Raw genomic sequence first — 13,573 nt, 5'->3', positions numbered from 1 at the left:
GGTGAGTCATTCTCAAACGACTCGTCTGATCATACTCCATGTAGGAGTCACATGACTCTCAGTGATCTGGTGAGTCATTCTCAAACGACTCGTCTGATCATACTCCATGTAGGAATCACATGACTCTCAGTGATCTGGTGAGTCATTCTCGAACGACTCGTCTGATCATACTCCATGTAGGAATCACATGACTCTCAGTGATCTGGTGAGTCATTCTCGAACGACTCGTCTGATCATACTCCATGTAGGAGTCACATGACTCTCAGTGATCTGGCGAATCGAAAAACCTCATTCACAGAGTGACTGATTATGCCACTATAAACTGTGAAACACCTTGAAACTGAAGAAGACAATGTTCTTCTACTGAAGAAAGTATCTGGTTAGAAAGAATAATGTTTGTATTATGTTTGAGAGCTACAATAAGACAAACAATTGTGAAACACGGCGCAACCGCGTGTGTGTGCATGCGTGTTAGTGTGTGCGTGCGTGATAATGTGTGCGTGCATGCGCATGTGTGTGTGTGTGTGTGTGTGTGTGTGTGTGTGTGTGTGTGTGTGTGTTTCCACACTCATTCATCACATTTGACTGGTAGGCGATCTGCGCTGAACGAACTGTGGATGAGTTCAGACACGTGAGTAACAGGGTCCTCTAGCCTAGATGGAGATGGATGGGAGGGCAGGCCCTGTGTGTGAGGTGGCATTCACCTCACCCCTCCCCATCCTTCCCCCCCCGGGGCTTCCGCCCCGTTTTCCAGATAAAACAACAGTTTGTCACCTCGCTGGACAACAGGATAGGCTTGTTTACAGGCAAGCGTTCATGGCGTCCTGCCCGGGGCCTTTGAAGCCCCTGACCGGCCCTTTGGGGTGGAGGTTCAGTCGAGGACCAGGATGAACCGCTGGTGCGGTGGGGGGCGGGGTCACTTGGGTCACTTGGATGCTCACGTCATCCAACGTCATGTTTTAGGATTTGGAGTCGTAGCAAGACCAAGGGTGTGTGTGAGCATAGGCTGACTGGCAAAGCAAGAAATAATCATCATTCATATTCGTGAATGGTTAAGAAAGGCTTCAGGGTTAGGGTTAGGGTTAGGAGCGTCTCGGGACTTCAGGAGAGTCTCGGGACGAAGATTACCCATCACTGTTAAGTAGCAAACACAGGGAACATGAATACCCGTGTTTAGGCTGTTACGGTACCTTGCCCTCCAGATGTTCTGTTCTGATCGACCCACTCTCTCTTTCCCCCTCCTCTAGGACTCCACCTCCACATGGCTGGACAGTGCTATCCCACACCTCTCTGAGATCATCCTCCTGGAAGACATTCCCTCTATCCAGATGGAGGTGGGGGTCTTGGTGCGGGAGTTCCCTGACATACGGTAAGGAGTAGATCCGGAAACAATGGTTGCATTCTGGAGGTTTCCGTCTCGACCACAGACCACCACCAGCAATCCAGAAGCATAGGGCTCGAGTCGGCTGAAACCAAAAAAACCCGGCTACCATCACCTCTTGATTGTGGATGGCGAATCAGGGGCTTGTTAAAAACAAACAAAAGCTGAGTCGTTTCCTTATTTTTATGGGAAGCTGTTTGGGCCGTGGCTGGCAGGCAGGCACACATGAAAGGGGTCTGGGGCCGAAGACGAAGCATAAACAGTGGACATCCTGCCCAGGCGTGACACAGTAGCTGTGGCAGCTGGAGAGGTCAGTCACCTACTGAAGACTCCCATAGGAACACACACAGGCGTAGCCTCAATAGATAGACGTGTTCTAAATTAAGACTGATCCTAGGCTTATAGCAGACGTTTTACACTTGTGAGTCTGACCTACATGTATTGTTTGAATCCTTACTTGGATATGGAGAATGTATTGAACCTTGACCTCAGGGGTTCTCCAGTTCCAGTTGAAAACTTGAGCTACACCATGTTTGATAATTTATCATATCGTATCAAGTATATATTAGATCAAAGTGCTTAGAATGTTTCATATACTAGATATGACACATTCTGTCCGAATTGACAGCCAACTGTTGACTCAGGTAGCGCAACAGAGTTGTCCCTCCCCAGTCCAGGTCTGTTGTTAGTATCTGTTGGTTGTTTGGCCTGGCGCTGTCCCTCAGCCTGTGTTACCACAGAAAGGAAACTGCTTCAGAGAAGTTCCTGCCTGCCCGCAGGGAGATTTCCTGGTGCCAAGGTGTCGAATCTACAGTAATACCGGCCAGGCCCCCTCGAACAAGGACAGTTGTTTTGCTAATTTTGTGTGCGTCTCTGTGTCTGTGTGTGTGTGTGTGTGTGTGTGTGTGTGTGTGTGTGTGTGTGTGTGTGTGTGTGTGTGTGTGTGTGTGTGTGTGTGTGTGTGTGTGTGTGTGTGTGTGTGTAACATATACAATGCCCTCCATAAGTGTTGGGAAAGAGGAAGCATTTAGTCTTCTTTTAACTCTATACTCCAACAGTTTGGATTTGAAATCAAACACTTACTATGAGGTTAAAGTAGAGATTCTCAGTTTTATTTTTTCAGATTGGCTTCACCATGTACAAATTACAACCCTTTTATACAGAGTCCTCCTATTTCAGGGAACCAGTAATATTGGAAAATTGGCTTGACAGGTGTTTCTGGTAGTCAGGTGTTTTCCGTCACATCATTTGTGCAGGCGTAAGGTACAGATACGATTAATAAGAGTCTAAGAGTTCATGAAATGAGTTTAGCTTTCCATAGGCATCGAATAGTTATGCCTTGGTTCCATTATTTCCACACATGACTAAGTGCAAAAATCATTCAATACACAACCTGATAACACAAAAGAAAACATGAGTCATCACACACTATTCTTGAGTTGATCCCAACACGCTGAAATTACAGCTGTGTCTCTCCCCTTCTTTTTCACAGGAAGAAACACGTGTCGGCCATCTTGAATATCCGCGGAATGACTCGGCAGATGGAGCGCCAGGAGATCCTGAACATCGTGAAGGACATCGAGAACAGCGATGGCCTGACGCGGCTGTCCCGCGACCGCGCCCTCTTCTCCGAGGTGCCCGTCACGTCCGAGGTGCACTGCCTGAACGTGGGCCTCAGCCGCATAGCGCTGACCGCCTCCTCCTGCCTCACCAGCCTGCGACCACGCCGCAAGAGAGCTCCAGTCAGGGAGGCACATGACGACATGCTCTAATGCAGTGGTTTATCAATTCCGGTCCTTTTTCTCTCCCGGGATGCATATTTGTTTGTACCCCCCCCCCCCCCAGCGATAGGCTTGTGTGCACCAGCCCAACATGCTGCAAGACAGACCAAGTAGCCCAGCTTGTTCTGGTTCATGCTGGGTGATGCATACATGATTCCGTAAGGGTGCTTGAAAAACACTAAGGTACACTGGATTCCAGTACAAAATCCAGTACTGGAATATCCTTGAAAAGTGTATATTTTTTGAAAGTCATATAATTCATTCTCATTTATTTTTTTCAATAGATGTGTTTAGTTTACAAAAAAAACTAAAAGAAAGTGACATTTCTGAAAGTGAAAGTGTAAGTGACTGCTTCAAAACGGGCCACCAGCGTACATTTTGACTTAAAAATGCCCGGCAAGTGTTGAATCGGGCGTGTCAGTGCTGGGCTAGAACAAAATGTGCAACCCTAGTGAGAGACCCCAAGGACTGGGGTTGAGAAACACTGTGGCCACATGGCCTCCTCTGGAGGCTCTCTGGTGACTTACTGGAGCTGGTTGTCCAGCCTCGTCCACATGGTGGCTGGACAGCACGACAACGTGAGGAAGTAGAACAACAACACGGAAAGATTGGAAAGATTGGAAAGATTGGAAAGATTGGAAAGATTGGAAAGATTGCTCCTGTGACATTTCACCTTTCACCTCCACCTTGATAAAGACAATGTCATGACTGTTGTCATCTGTTTCCATTGTGAGTGATGCTTCTTTTTCATCAAGAGAAAATAGCTTACAAAGACAAGCTAGCACAACACGTCAACTTTTCTTGTGGATTGCTGAATCTTGTTGACACGTGCTGGTGGAACTGGAAATATACATAAACAGCCTAATCTAAGAGAGACGTCATACTGGATGATGAGTGACTGGAAGTATCACATAGGAACGTGGTATCAACCAGTACTACTGATCAAGACCACTGTCTGGTATCAAAACAAAACACCATATTCAATCACTCAACTGACGTTGATATGAGTAAAATTGGAGTCTGTTTTGTAATTGCACATGATGAAAGCTCAAACTAAAGGTACTACACTATTTTGATCATCTCAACGCTGATTTTCATTATATTTAAAAGAATGATAAACTCATGGTTTATTTTCACGGTGTGATGTATATGGGATAATGAATGTTGAGCGACCCAAAAGATGATTGGAGTGGATGAAATCAAAACTGCCTATTTATGTACCAACCAATGAACTTATTTATTGTAGTGCAGTTCGATTATCTTGTAATCAATGTCAAACTCTAAATCTCACTCAAATGAATGTATAGGCAGTTAGATATTTTTCTCTAGGTTTTGTCAATTGCCCCAGACTAAAATAAGCAAATCTGACAACAATTATCAAGATAAAGTAATAGTTTATTTTCAGCTGTGTACTTTTCCCAGTGTGAATTAAGCAAATAATAGTGTCTTTTATTTGTGGTTCTTGGTGTAATTGAAATTGTTTAATCCTCAGAGATTGATTGATTGATTGATACTGCACTTCTTCCTGTTAACATGAGGCCTATTTTCAAACTGGTGTCCAATATACAGGATTCTAGGAGACTTTAAGTGTTCTGGTCACACACTGATTTCTAAAATGTAATCTGTTCACCCCGAGGCCACCGACTAACAAGTTCAACAACTGTATTTTGGATGAAAGAAGCTTTGTGCCTTGAAATTGTACATAAATCAGTTAATTCAATGAGAATAAACGAAAACAGATCAAATACTGTGGCTCCTTTTTAATGGCCATATAAGGATAGGGCATTGTTGTGATGAGTGCCTTGGCTGATGAAGATAGGACTGAAGTTTAAATGTTGAAGGAATGTGTAACTGGTAACACTTTACAATAAGGATAGATTAGTAAACATGTATCAATGTAGTAGTTAACATGTATAAATCATTTAGTAATGCATTTACAAAGCATAAATGATAATAATATATGTTACACTATTAATAAAGACTCTTATAAACTATTGTGAGGGCAATCCTTTCACAACAGTGACTTAATTTGCCCTCCGAGCTCCTGGTTGTTGATGCCACATTTAGACGCATTTCCAATGATTTAAAAGATCTGTTTTGAAAAAATATGTATTTTGAAAATAAAAAGGATACCAAAAACACAATAGATTGTTAACTGGTTCAGTAAATAAAACATCCAAGTTCATCAAAAAGTGACTCCATGTTGCTCCACATAGCCTACCATACTATCAACACACCAATAAAGTCATAATGCAATCTAATAAAGAAATAATTGACTCATTACAAATAATTCAATAATACTAATAATTACAATTGTACATTCAAGGAGTAAATAATGCATTTCATCACAACAAACAGAAATGCCTCCAACAACTATTGATCTATTTGTTTTATAATTTGTTTTCTATTTGATCTACTATTTGTTCATATTAATAAAGGCGTGAAATAATATCCATATTGAACCTGTTGATTAAGTAATTGTTGATTTAAGTACACTAAATGGTCTATTAGATATATAATATATGCCATTTAGCTGACGCTTTTATCCGAAGCAACTTACATTGCAGTGTGTAATGTGTATTAATGTATCCTTATTGTGAAGTGTTACCATTTAATTACTGAAGGGAGAGAAGAGTTAATCCTGAACAAGCACGCTGGCCTAACCAGGGGCTAAAGGAGTCACCAACCTGGTCTAACCAGGGGCTGATGAGTCATCAAGGAACAACCTCCTCTGATCCCCCCACCCCACCATCACAGAGCTACAATACAGCATGGTCCTTGTGTGTGCTGCTATTTCTGTTACACTACTGTTACTCCTTTCTGTATTGTTTTCCAGCGATCCACCCAAATGCCTCATGGGGAGTTTCAGAGAAGAGGCTCCTGCATGGCTTCCGAAGGAAAACTGTGTGTGTGTGTTTGTGTGTGTGTGTGTGTGTGCGCGTGTTTGTGTGCGCGTGTTTGTGTGTGTGTGTGTGTGTGTGTGTGTGTGTGTGTGTGCGTGTGTGTGCATGTGTGTGTGTGTGTGTGTGGTAATGGGTGATGGGCGGGATGTTGAGTAATGAGGTACTGTAAAAGCGGTTGCTTGCTTATGCTTGAGGGGCTATCCAGAGGTTTCCTGTTGTCCAGAGCGGTGGCAAACCCAATGGAACTTCCTTGTATCCTTTTTTATTCCCAGGAGCAGCATTTGTGTTGTGAGTCCTCCTCCTTCATGTCTAATAACCTTCATAGTGATTTAGCACTAACATGGGTCTAACAAACAGGAATGGTGACCAAGCAAGGTGAAAGGAACTCCACTCAACTTACATGGTGAGAAAGATTACAATGTACATACATAGTGGGAAAAACATACATAAGGGGAGAAAGAACATACAACTCATACATACAGGAACATACATAACATACATACAGTAACATTGGGGGGGGAGACATAACAGTCTATTCATACCATGTAATACCCATGTAATGTGGGGTCAGGTAATGCAGCACCAATTAAGGAATAATGCCAGAGAAGCCGTGATTTATCGTCAATATTGTCACAGGTAGGGGGAGTTGTTAGGTACGATGTGCAGCGTGCAACTAACCCTAACCCTACCAAGTGACAATATTGATGATAAATCACGGCCTCAAGGGTGTTACTGTTTTTATACAGCAGTTATACAACAAATCAGAAAATTGTGGCAAGACTTAAAACAATGATTTAAGTTTTTTTTTTTTTTGACAGATTATGGTGGTTTCTGCCCTGCAAAATATAGTTCAGAAAACTACAAACTTTGTCAAGGGAATGTGATACAGTAATCTACTGCAGCCATAGGAATAACATAACAGGTGATTTAACCGTGACATTAGCGTTATTAAATGAAGGCTTTGAACACCTTTCGGCCAATCACAATCCTTGTTTTCATCAACCAGTAATCGCTATTAAACATCACTTAAGAGTGGGGTATTTTGCTACCAACATATGTGCGCATCTTACTTAGACGGCAATGTTTGTAAACACTGAAAGGGTTCTATAACACATTGCAAGCCTATTCATTAGAATTGCTCAACGATGGTTGTTTTGCAAGGGTAAAATACTGCAAATAAAATGTGTGAAAAAGTCAAGTTGACTCCGTCACTCAACCATGAAACTTTTAAACTCTCATTTACTTTAGATGAGGGAAGGATAGAGAGATGAGAGAAGGATAGATATATAGATTAAGAGTGGTTTCGATGGGATAGAAGAGAGAGTGCCTCATGCATCATTCATTCAATGTGTTCTGCTGGTCTCCTGTTGTTTTTATTCAAGAGTTCTGAAAGTTCCATAGCAGTTGCAGTAACAATAGAGTAACAATGGAGCTCACAGAATGATGGCCTAAACCAACATTTCACCATGGATGGGAGTTTTTGAGTTACAAAAAGCCATAGCACACCCAGTTAGCTGTTGTGTTTCTGCATGCGCACAATTCAAAGAGGCAGCCACCAGAGACAAAAAGGTGAAAATTGATGAGTCTACTCCCCTGGAACACCCCTGGCAGTAACAACATGTTTATATGCAAACCGAGTGTGGGTAGGACACTCCATTCTAGAAAGCGCTTTTTTAAATAAATGAGATATTTCTTTCAAGGTATCTCATTCCATGATTGCTATGTTAAGTAGTATGAGCAAGAACAATAGTTGGACTAATAAACTGTGAAATTAAGTAATTTTAATTAATTTACTAACATAGGCCTCTGCTGCTAGAGAACTGTTGTAGTCGCCTGCATAGTTGTGGACGAACGACTCAGACAGGACAAGTGGTGGTAGCTATTTCAGTGCTACAGTATGTGTAGTGTAGGCTATACCTGCCAGGCTATATATAGTAGTGGTGTTACAGTACATTAGTTAGTGGGTATTACTTGAAATCAAAATACCAGCCAAAGCCCAACCTTCAAAATGTCTCAGGGTGACTCAGGATGTCTCAATACCAATCACACTCCGTTCTTGAAAAAAATAACGGAACGTTGAAAATACTGGTTTATAAGTTGTCGTTTATACACCTTTAGAATTGATGTTTATGACTACTACCAAGGCCACATACACGTTTACAGTGTATGTGGTAAAGTTGGTTTTCACTTGAATTGGTGAATTCTAGTGTGTTTCTAGTTTGGCTGTACGCCATTTTAATGGAAAACGTGTTTATTTTTGTTTTGAAGTAATGTAGCTTTACAAATATAAATGGTATCAAAACGTTTTTTCAAGCAACCTGACATCTCAGTGGAAATCTCAGTTTAATAGCCTCATCTTTCGTGAACTTTTGAATGTTTGTTGAAAATTACATCCCCTTTAGATGGCAGCACAACATCAGTATTGAATCCTCAAAACGTGGCAGACTTTTATTATGAAAAAACAGGTTCAGGATGTCGAAAAGCTGGGGCTTGCGATATCTGTTGAACAACCGTGAACAACGTTTAGCAACAAGTTCCAACATAACAACTTCCGGTTTCGTTTTCGCGACTTCAGAATAAAAGCGCGAGATAAGAGATGAATGGATAGTGATGGAATCACATTATGTTCTCATATTTTCATTAAATAAGGACATATTACAGAACAGAAAGTATATACAATTTATTGTATTTGTATTTTTGATCATTGTTATTTAAATATTAGTGCAATTTCATGTAATTTTACAAAGGGCACATATAATGGACTGGACACATTTCTATTTACTCAAACAAATAATATATTAAGAGGTTACATATTTATTTCCAGATATAAGTTAAATATAATTTGTGGTTCCTTTATCCATATTTAGTATTTGTAAATGTTTGAACAAGTGCTTTTATGTTGAAGAAATCCTCATTTACATACACCGGAAGTAGCTAACGGTGTTCACGGAACACAGATGGCCGATTCGAGGAGGAGTTCTTCTACCATAATCCACCATCTTTGGTTTTAATGGCGAGGACTAAAAGCCAAGAGCACTCACATTTACGAATTAGCTAAGGAGCCAGTCATTCATTAGTACACAACGATGAGTAGTATCAACGACATCTTTCAGTCACAAGTAACTTCAATATTGGCGCTTGTAGTTGAGACGGTCGCGTCAGAAATTAGCATCAACAAAAGTTGCGATGAGGAGTCAACCGTCGCATTTTGTGCAACTGCTATCCGAGCAGACTCTAGCACTGCCTCAAACGTCAGATTATCAGTGGAGACTGAGTTACGCCAGTGGAAGGAACGTAAAAAGGTAGTTATACTAGTTAGCTTTAATAATTACGTGTGGTGAATGAATGTCTTGCAACTAGATTACGATCTGTATTAGTTGCAACAAAGATGTGTAGATGCCCACAAGGGACATAACGCCAGACAACTGTAGATCAGTCATGGCATACGAGATTGAAGGGGGACCGTTTTCAATGTTTAGAAACTCGATTCTTCGCGTCCTCTCCTCCGCCCTCCACTCGCTTCCTTCTCAAAGAGCATTGGAGGAGAATATCTAAAGGGAGGAACCTAGATCTTCTACTACAATGTGTCAATTTAAAGTCAGATGGTTTCTTGCTTTGTAAGCAGTCTATGGGCCAGGAGAAACTGTAATCCGTGGTTTAGAGTGATTTAAATAGCCTGTACTAACTTCAGCTAACTTTAGCCACGCCTAAGAAAAAATCAATGGGAGTGATGGGGGCAACAAAAACAAAAAAGTTCAATATTTATGGTCATAATCACCTCAGAATAGGTATTGTGGTATTGTCTCCTGGAATAGCATTGGCTGTTGGCCTGACTTGTGGGGGGTTGGTGTGGGACCACGTCTATGGTTGGAATAGTGTTATTGTAGCTACTTTTCTCTTCCTCAGCTGCAGCTTTCTTTCGTCATGCCACTGCTCATGAAAGAGGCAACCCGTAAAATCTGCAGACTATTCAAGGACTGCTCCTCAGCCGTACTGGAAGAAAATACAATTTTGAAGAGAAAACTAGATGCTTTGGTAAAAACAGTTGGGACAACTTTGGAGAAGCGGGACAGACAAGAGGCGCTCATCAAGCCCCTTGATAACCAAGTGGAGATTTGTGTGCTCCAAGTAGTCAGAGCCTCAGGTAAGACGTACACACAGTAGCTAAGCATACAATGTTTTAAATCTATCAGTGACAACGTGCAAAAATGATGATTCCATTATCTGCAGATAAGATGGAAAAGGTGCTGTAATTGCAAACAAAAACCAAGAGGAGAGCAGCTTTTCTCCTAGTGCAATCAAGATATGCAATCAAAGTAGAGGTTACACACACACAACCAACAAGGTTATTTTAGGGATGTTAAAAACTCAACATTCGTCTTAATCTTTAGCGGGGACAATTTCAACCGTTTAAATGAATACGAGTTATGAATTCTGAAAGCATACAGCAGTGTTGCACAAAAAGTCAAAAAATCATATATACAGTGCTCTGTGTAAGTAATGGGACTGTGAAGCATGTTTTCTTCTTTTGTCTCTACACTCCAAAAGTTTGGATCTGAAATCAAACAATTACTGTGATGTTAAAGTAGAGATTCTCAGCTTTTTATTTGATGTTATATGTACACAAATATCATTAAATAAAAGCTGAGAATCTCTACTTTAACCTCATAATTGTTTGATTTCAAATCCAAACATTTGGAGTGTAGAGACAAAAGAAGAAAAAATGCTTCACTGTTTCATTACTTAAGGCGTAAGTGCGTATGGCTCTTATCTGGTGAAGCCTGAGGCCAAGTGGCTACAGGCTTGGTCCTCAGTGATTAGCTCATAAGGATGTTTCCCTCATCAATTATTGACCCATTGTAGTCTGTTCTTTTCCCTGTTTTAGATTTGGCTGCATCTTCAACCATCAGAGGAGCTGAGGCGGGGGTGACCTCGTCATCGTCAGTGAGAGCTGGCCAAGGACAGCCCGTTGTTGTGCGAGGACAGGTGGAGCTCTTTAACACTTTTGACAAATGCGTGTATAGTGCTCATGTAATAACCTAACCTACACGGTATTCAGACGGAGGACCCCCCATTTCCATTCTGCAAAAAATGTTTCCTTCTGTGCCCTTCCCTGTTTTACCCGGATGTGAGATGGCAGCGAAAAGCTTAGCGATTCCATTCCCTTGTAAGCGAGGGACAGGACCCGTATCATTTCCTAGTTTATTCTCTGTACACAGACGTGTGGCTGTGTGTGCACTCAAGTCTGTAAGTGAATACGTGTTTCTATTTTTGAAACTGACTTTTCCGTTTCAGACCTTTATGAGGGAGGACGGCTCAAGGGCATTTCTCATCCAGAAGAGTGAGAAGAACGGTCAAAGGAAGGCAACAACCATCATTGGAGAGGGTAATGTTTCCCAGAAACGGTTTTTACACTTTCATTCAAGCCATTTGTGTCTATATTTATGCAAACTTCAAGAGTCTTGAATAAATACTTTATTTAACAACTATTTATTTCCTCTCATCCATAGGTCCGGTAGAGGCTGCACATGCAACCAGAGAGAGTTCTTTGACCCAGCGTGGCCCCCCTACAGAGAGCATAAATGAGCAGAATACGGAGCCCTCATCAAGAAATGCTGAAACTACGATTTCAGAGAATACAGTTGACGGCGCTTCTCCACACGGGACAGTAAAAACTGAGAATGGTAGCCCTAGAACATTGATGATCTCTCCACCAAAGAAGCCACGGGAGAAAACCTTCAAATGTGACATGTGTGACAAAATGTTCAGCCTGAACATTATGCTGAAACGTCACAAGCTGGTTCACACGGGAGAGCGGCCGTTCACTTGTGACCAGTGTGGCAAAGGATGCCGCACCTCCAAGCTGCTCCAGAAACACATGGTGCTTCATACAGAAAGGAAAGCTTTCAGTTGCGAAGTTTGTGGAAAGATATTCTACAAGGAGAAAGCTCTGAAATCACACATGTTTGTCCATGCAGAAGTGAAACCATTCAATTGTTCCATCTGTGGAAAGGGTTTCACACAAAAAAAGTTCCTTGAGATTCACGAGAGCGATCATTCAGATGAAAAGCCACACCTGTGCAGTACTTGTGGGAAGGCTTTCAGCAGCTCTGTGAAGCTTAGAATGCATAGTTACGTACATACGAGAAAATATTCAATCAAATGCTCGCAGTGTAATAAAACATTTCAATCCAAGCACAGGTTGAACAGACATATGCCAGTTCACACGGGAGAGAAGCCACACAAATGTGACGTGTGTGAGGCTAGTTTCAGTCACCAAGGGAACCTCATGAGACACGGTCTGATTCACACAGGGGAGAGGCCGTACAGCTGCGAGGTGTGTGGGAGAACCTACAGACAGTCCACCGACTTGAAAACTCACATGGCGCTCCATGGTGCCGTCAAGCCATTTATGTGTGACTTATGCGGGAAGACTTTTCTCTACAACTATCAAATGAGAAATCACAAGCTGACGCACCTGGCCCCTGGGGAAAGGCCTCCCAGCAACCAGTACAATCCGAAAAGCGGAGACAAAGTTCATAGTTGTGAAGTTTGTTTGAAAAGCTTCTATTCCCTGTCGACCCTGAAAATACATGAACGAGTTCACACAGGAGAGAAGCCGTTTAAATGTCCAACATGTGAGAAGACTTTCGCACAGAGTGGCGCTTTGGCCACTCATCAGATGGTCCACACAGTGGAGAGGCAGCATTCCTGCAACGTGTGCAAGAAGAGCTTTAAACTAGTACAGACTCTTAAAAGTCATGAGCGCACTCATACAGGTGAGAAACCGTTCAAATGTGCAACATGTGACCGGTCTTTTAATAATAGCTGCAACCTTCGGAGACACACACTTGTTCACACTGGAGAAAAGCCATACAGCTGTGATGTCTGTGGGAGAAGATTCAGCCAACCTAATAATGTGAAAGCCCACATGCAAGTCCACACAGGAGTAAGGCCATATTCTTGCCAGAGATGTGGAAAGGGTTTTTCTGACGTAAGACACTTCAAGAAACACAACTGTACCAATACATTTCATAAATCATTCAGCAGAGCTAGAAAATGAAACCGCTGCTTGCCATTAGGCTGTTGCGGCCATTGCTGACTTCAACTTAATAAACAGGAGGGTCACATGTCCACATTTAATGTAAACACCTTTAGACATGAGGAGCATAGCTGGTTGATGTAAAAATTGTGCAGACTGTTTCTGGCTTCTTTTTGAGGGGTGATACATGACTGATTTATGTTGTCTTGCTTTGGATCCTGTTGTTAAAATAATAAATTCCCTTTAGGAGGTGTGAATTATGTCTTGACGTGTTTTTGAACTCTTATGACATGATATTGCTCAAATTGAAAATGTTATTTCGAAAGGAAAGAACTGTTTACTTTTAATTTGAAAGAAGGGAAAATGGCACCGGAAGTAGTTATGATGGGCCACAGACGTTGTAGAAGAAGCAAGGTTCCCAACCAGCGCCATTACTTCTGAATTTGCTAACATACTTTTGTTTTGA

The 13,573-nt window shown here is 41.8% G+C and overlaps 2 protein-coding genes across 2 annotated transcripts in view; both read left to right on the top strand.

Annotated features, from left to right (window-relative positions):
* The window catches only part of exoc3l2b (exocyst complex component 3-like 2b), a 26,451-nt gene extending 20,827 nt beyond the window's left edge, over window positions 1-5,624 (top strand). Inside the window, exons 12-13 of the mRNA XM_083680882.1 lie at window positions 1,248-1,369; window positions 2,874-5,624. Coding sequence (XP_083537008.1) covers window positions 1,248-1,369; window positions 2,874-3,153 — 402 coding nt within the window. The 3' untranslated portion in view covers window positions 3,154-5,624. The remainder of the gene's footprint in view (window positions 1-1,247; window positions 1,370-2,873) is intronic.
* Window positions 5,625-9,149: 3,525 nt separating this feature from the next.
* On the top strand, window positions 9,150-13,356 carry LOC310811814 (uncharacterized protein). Its single transcript, XM_083680121.1, has 5 exons — window positions 9,150-9,367; window positions 9,972-10,209; window positions 10,951-11,051; window positions 11,361-11,451; window positions 11,576-13,356. The coding sequence occupies exons 1-5, from the start codon at window positions 9,152-9,154 to the stop codon at window positions 13,126-13,128; spliced, it is 2,199 nt and encodes a 732-aa protein (XP_083536247.1). The 5' UTR covers window positions 9,150-9,151; the 3' UTR covers window positions 13,129-13,356.
* Window positions 13,357-13,573: the final 217 nt, after the last annotated feature.

Source organism: Argentina silus, assembly GCF_951799395.1.
Source record: "Argentina silus genome assembly, chromosome: 11".
Classification (NCBI taxonomy): domain Eukaryota; kingdom Metazoa; phylum Chordata; class Actinopteri; order Argentiniformes; family Argentinidae; genus Argentina; species Argentina silus.
The sequence above is the reverse complement of the archived record's forward strand: the minus strand, read 5'-3'. Positions and strand labels throughout refer to the sequence as shown.

Bases quoted from the DNA above. Each gene is read 5' to 3' on its own strand.
- LOC310811814 (XM_083680121.1), top strand. From the start codon at position 9,152: ATGAGTAGTATCAACGACATCTTTCAGTCACAAGTAACTTCAATATTG. The intron at 10,210-10,950 runs GTAAGACGTACA...TCCCTGTTTTAG, and splicing joins CCAAGTAGTCAGAGCCTCAG to ATTTGGCTGCATCTTCAACC. The intron at 11,052-11,360 runs GTGGAGCTCTTT...TTTCCGTTTCAG, and splicing joins CCGTTGTTGTGCGAGGACAG to ACCTTTATGAGGGAGGACGG.